The following is a 5,791-nucleotide window of genomic DNA, read 5'->3' as shown; positions in this document are numbered from 1 at the left end:
TTGTACCAAAACAATTAGCTTAGTTTTATAAGCAACATATGTAAGTATATATACGAAAGATAGTTAGACTGTGATCTATTCGGTACCACTTGCTCTAATAAGTAGCAGCCAAATTCAAGTACAGCAACTATTACTGACTGCAGCAGTCGAAATGACAAGAAAAAAATATCTAATCGAGTGAACTAAAGTCGCCTTCCAGACAAGATCTAGAAATTATTCCAAAGGACAAGGGCGAAACCTGAAATTATTCCGATGATCCATTAGAGTGCGCATTAACCAACGAAAAATTAATAAGTGGCGATTATCTAAACATCATGGGTTGCCTTTTTTAAGAAGCAGTCAGTTGACATGTATGAACTTGTCATGGCTAAACCATCACAACTATGAAATAAGCAGATCCATTTACTTGGACGAGCGATAATGCTTTGCTCCGGAAAACCTTAAATCCACAAATGTTTAGAAACCTGTATTTCAGTTATAAATTTTAACTTGTTATCCTGCGAAAAAAAAACTGTTTGTTTGATAAATAGAAAGGACGAATAGTACAACACCGACGGAATCGTATACAATATATTTAAATTTTATTCAACGTTATTATACAACGTGTAGACCAGCGGTTCTTAACCCGGTATCACGTATGAAAACGCAGAGAAAACTAGTACCATAAAACTAAAAAAATAAAAGATCTATGTATGTACGCATCAAAAATTTATCTTCAAAAACTTGTCAAAAATTTTGGCATTGACAGCATTTCGTCTTACTAAAAATTCCGTAGCTTACTTCAGAGGAGAATCTTCTTTAGCATGTATTTTGGGCATTTAATTCCGAAGATCTATTTTCGTAAGATTATACATACATCCTTACTATTCAAAATGTTTTTTAAGGAAAGTAGCACGCGTGGAATAGTCTGAGAAGCGCTAATATTGTCAAATATGTATATGTATGTACGTATGTACATATTTCACCTTAGCTAAGAAATTCCGCGATTAACTTTTGTTTTCGTAATTGCAGCTCCAAACTATTATGATCATATTGCACACAATATGTATTTATGTAGTTTTCTCAGCGACCAATTCAAGCTTAACTATAATTGCAAAATAGTACTCCTCGCGTAGGCCAATTGAAAAACGTGACTGGCGCAAAAGTTGGCAAAAAATAATTGTGTAGTATGTACGTATGTATGTATGTATGTATGTTCGCATGTCTGGAAAGTTCCCAAAATGTGTCTGCACAGGTGATTGTGTAGGTTTATTTACAAACGCTTACAGCTAACAAAAACAAACAAAAATACGAGACAAAAGTAACAAATATTTGTTAATTGAAATGTTAGACCGCAAACAACAATATTTCGAGTGGTAACAATGATTGAGAGATAACCATATTAGGCCATTCATTAAACACATATCTACATATCGCACCCTAAATCAAAAACAGGTTGAATATACAAGAGCACTCGATGGTAAACAATAGTAAACAAAAGAATTTGAATATAATTTGTAAACACTTATGGCCAATTATTTTAAACAAATGTTAACATGGTGGCATGCGAAACTTTTTTGCAAAAAAAGTTGAGGTGTAGATGTAGTCATAGTAAGTATGCACATGTGGTTTATATGTATTGCGTATGTATGTATGCATTTATGCGTTTTGTGTGTGCATTTATTTGTGTACAAACAAACCCTCCAAATAAAGAATTTATCAAGCACCTTAGAGCCCTTTCTTTATCTAGACCAGTGCCATTTGTACTGGGACTGCATTGCTTAATATATCTCACAATTATTATTGCCTTCTGTTTTTCTTTCTTTCTTTTTACTAAGAAATTGTAATCAATTTAACCAAAACCAAACTTTCTTCGTTGGCGGCGTTGGAGAGCGCGATTGCGTCCATTGCTGCACCAACGATGAACGTTTCTTCGGCGGTGAAACGGGTGTTGGTGATTGCGACGATCGCGTTGAACGTGACGACGACGGTCGCGGCGGTATTGTAGGCAATCGTAGCCGTGTTAAGCGGAAGGGCCGTTTCTTATCGGCATACACGACCGGTGCATATAGCGTGTCTTCGTAGATAATTACCTCGTTAATATTCTTTTGGTATTGTAGCGCTTGATTCTGGCAGTCCTCACGATCCAGCTCCCGTTCTATCATCAACTGCTCAATATGTTTTTGTTTCTCATGTAGTAAATCCTAGCAAAAGTAAACGAGATAAAAAGAAAGAAAATTGGAAGAAAAAAAATAAAAATTATGAACCATAAATATTTTAATGCAGCATTTACTCAACTGTGCGACTTAAGATTACTGAGGCAAAGTGACACACATTAACATAGACAACAGTTGAAAATAGTGTAATCGTAGTTACAAATGATACACATACTCGGAACAACAATTACCACCAAAGCACTTACCAAAATTTACAGAGGTAAAAACGTAAACCAAATTTCCAAAAAAGTACGAGAAGTGATTTCGAAAATATATCGACCCCTTGCGCAAAATTATCGTATGCTACATTTTTTACGAAATTAACTTTTTGATGCAACTTTGTTTTACAACCCATAACGCATCACCTGTTCAAATATTACTGCTTAAATCCCAATAGCTACCCCAAAAATTAGGTTTGTTCGTCGAGCAAAAAATTTGTACGAATTTGTACGAATTATCATGATTTTTGCCCAAATCGCGTTCGTGCAGACCAAAAAAATATCCATCACTCAAAAACTGAGAGCACAAAGTGACAGTTCTCCTGAGAGAATTCGCAAATTCTTGCTGGAAAAATGTTAGCCAGCAAGAATTTGCAATCATGAAAAACATATGATTTTGGCACCTGGTTGCATTTTTGTCTACGATAATTTGAATAAATAAGTTCGTTAAATTTAAAAATTTATAAACGCGAGCGATTTTTTTATGAAAAAAGGAAGTAAATACTTGTTGATATAATTAATTTAGTTAATTCCAATGTTTTAAACTTAACTCGGCTGAAAAAAATTGTATTTTTCAATCGGAATGCAATTTGCAACCAGAGTCGATTTAAGAAACTAGACAGCTAGTATGATGAAGAAATTGAAATGTATGTTAAAGAAAGTCAGAATAACAAAAAATATACATGTATATCCTGTTTTTGTCCATCTGAAAGAATTTTAAAAATTCTATAAAAATTTATTATGTTTGAAATGCAACCGTGGACACCAGCTGGCAGGGAAACTTGCAAATTCCTGCAAATTTGCGTTCGTGCAGAAATTTGCAAGTTTCTCAACATGAGAGAGAATTTGAGAGAATTTTTTCTTACTCTCTGATATTTTGAGTTTTGGATAATTCTTACTGGATTTTCGACGAACAAATCTAATGACTGTAAATTTTATCGTATGTGACAATGAATTTTTTCTTCTGAGAAATTATCATATGTGCTAAGAAATTAGAACGTAGCGACTTTTCTACAAAAAAAAACTTGTGTTTAATTATATTTCTCAATTATCTCAGCAAATCTAAACTTTGGTATTAATCGTGCTAGCCAAAGCAGAGAAACATACAAAAAACACTTTCCTGTAAAATCTGGTTTTTGTTATTTACATACGATAATTTTGCGCAAAGGGGACGATATGTATACGTATGTATAAAGAATTTAAAGATAAATAAATTATGTATGATTTATGTATGTATGTATGTATCTGTGACATTTGGATAAAAAAAAAACTGAAGTGCCTATAGAAGGTTTGACTTTGGATTAATTAAGAATAAGTTTGCCTTCAAACATTTTATATTTTTAATAAGCTTCTATTAAAAGGGCATCTTAAACTACATCTGTGCTAGTTAATCTTTAAAACTTAATTTATCAAAATGTCACGGATAAACATATGTACATGCATGCATAGTACATATTATGCTTAAACCCCGTTTTATTCGATTCTCCTAATTAGATGATAAAACTTATTTTTTATCAAATATGAAACCAGTTATTTTTCTCGAAGCAGTTTGCTTTTTTTATTTTTCAAACATGTTTACTTATAAGTGCGATGTCCATGCGTACCGATTTTGGCGGGACAGTACCGATTTTGAGAATATTTTTTAAAAGTCGGGACGTACAAGTGTCCCGATATTTCATATTTGTACCGATTAAATCCCGATTTTCAGTGTCTCCCTGTACTCTGGCCCAAAAACAATTTAAGGGAGCCATAAACATATTTTTTTTTGTTGAACTGGTATTCTCGCTATACATATTGTAGTCTTTCATTCTTGTCTAAATTTTTTAGGTTTGTATAACTATTTGTTAAGTTTTTCTTTTTAAGTTTTAAGTTTTTCTTTTTTCTTTTTTTAAAAAAAGGGTTTTTCTTAACAGCGGTCGCCCCTCGGCGGGCAATGGCAAACCTCCGAGGATTTCTGCTATGAAAAACAGCTTTTCACAGAAATGCAATCGCCGTTCGGAGTCGGCGTAAAACTGTAGGCCCCTGCCCTTTGTGTGACAACATCAAGGCGCACGCCCCAAATCGGAGGAGAAGCTCGGCAGGTAATACGAAACTACTATCTATCTATCTATCTTCTATATACTTATTTCTAAAAGGTATTGTTCTGTTACCAAACGATATCTCCTTTAATATTTTATCAAATTTAATGAATGATATCTCATTTTAAAGGTGGGAAGCTAAAGTACTGCGAAAAATAGTCACTTTGTTCAAATTTAGTTATTAAATTAAAAAATGGTTTTAAAAAGCTGAAAACATTGTATTCGGTCAATAAAGCGCCATATCTTCCATAATACTACTTCAAATTGGAAGATTGAAACACTATTTTGAGGCACAGCTTCACCGGTTGCGGTAAAAAATAAAAATAAAAATTAGTAGGGTTGCCACCCGCTTAAAATTTGAGTGACTTAAATATATATCGAGTAAAATATTGCAACGCATCCAGGGAATAAAATGCATTTAAATACACTCTTAACCAAAAGTAATAATTGAATAATGAAGAGGGTTGCCTACTATTCATAAGTTTAAATACCACGCGGTAAATGTGCCACTGGAAGTCGTTAAGTGAATAGTTGGTGGAAGTGTTGTACCAAAATTTTCCAACAAAATATTAATTTTGTGCGACACGAAGTTCGCTGGGTACGCTTGTCTATTATTATTATTGTTTTTATTATTATTTTTATTATTATTATTATAAAAAATAATACTAATTCCCTCAAAAAAATCATGGATATGAAAAATATAAGCTAGACACAGTGGCGAAAATAAAAATAAGGAAGAGACATTTTAGCATTCTTTGGCTATTCCCCTTTCGCTTATTTAATCTTTATTATTTTTTTATGAAACTGTAGCTCGTTATCTAACAAAGACAATGTAAGTCAAAAATTGAAACATTGTACAAAAATTAGCGAAATTCGACAAAGCTTCATGAAAATTTTGAGCTTAAATAGATTTCTTAAAAACATTCTCAGTACTTATGCAGTTCTGTAGCCCTTTCATTTCAATGTGCAAATTTTATGTAGCTAGGACTTACCGTTGATTTTTGTCAAATCTTTTTTCTCGAAGGTGTTGCTCACTTTCTCCATACAAAAAAATTGTTGGACATACTTTGTATAAAAGAAAATGCGCGAACAAAAAATTGCCAAAAATCAGCGGTAAGTCTTAGGTACTTCAACTGTTGTTTTAAATAAAACTGTCTTAAAATCAGCGGTAAGTCTTAGCTACTTCAACTAACTTCACTTATACTAAAGTTTAATGGACTACAAAACTGCATGCAAACAATTCTAAAAATTTCTTAAAATTCGTCGAAATTTTATGAAGTTCTACAACGTGTGAAATTTT

At 32.8% G+C, this 5,791-nt stretch overlaps 2 protein-coding genes across 2 annotated transcripts in view; one reads left to right on the top strand and one right to left on the bottom strand.

Moving 5' to 3' along the window:
- The window catches only part of LOC118741536 (restin homolog), a gene marked incomplete at its 3' end in the record, with an annotated part of 232,484 nt that overhangs the window by 200,051 nt on the left and 26,642 nt on the right, over nucleotides 1-5,791 (top strand).
- The window catches only part of LOC118740319 (restin homolog), a gene marked incomplete at its 5' end in the record, with an annotated part of 15,006 nt that continues 9,897 nt past the window's right edge, over nucleotides 683-5,791 (bottom strand). The window contains 1 exon segment of the mRNA XM_036471804.1: nucleotides 683-2,183. Coding sequence (XP_036327697.1) covers nucleotides 1,827-2,183 — 357 coding nt within the window.

The sequence above is a fragment of the Rhagoletis pomonella genome, unplaced genomic scaffold (assembly GCF_013731165.1).
Source record: "Rhagoletis pomonella isolate Grant_MI unplaced genomic scaffold, Rhpom_1.0 Rhpom_scaffold_00006, whole genome shotgun sequence".
Lineage (NCBI taxonomy): Eukaryota > Metazoa > Arthropoda > Insecta > Diptera > Tephritidae > Rhagoletis > Rhagoletis pomonella.
The sequence above is the reverse complement of the archived record's forward strand: the minus strand, read 5'-3'. Positions and strand labels throughout refer to the sequence as shown.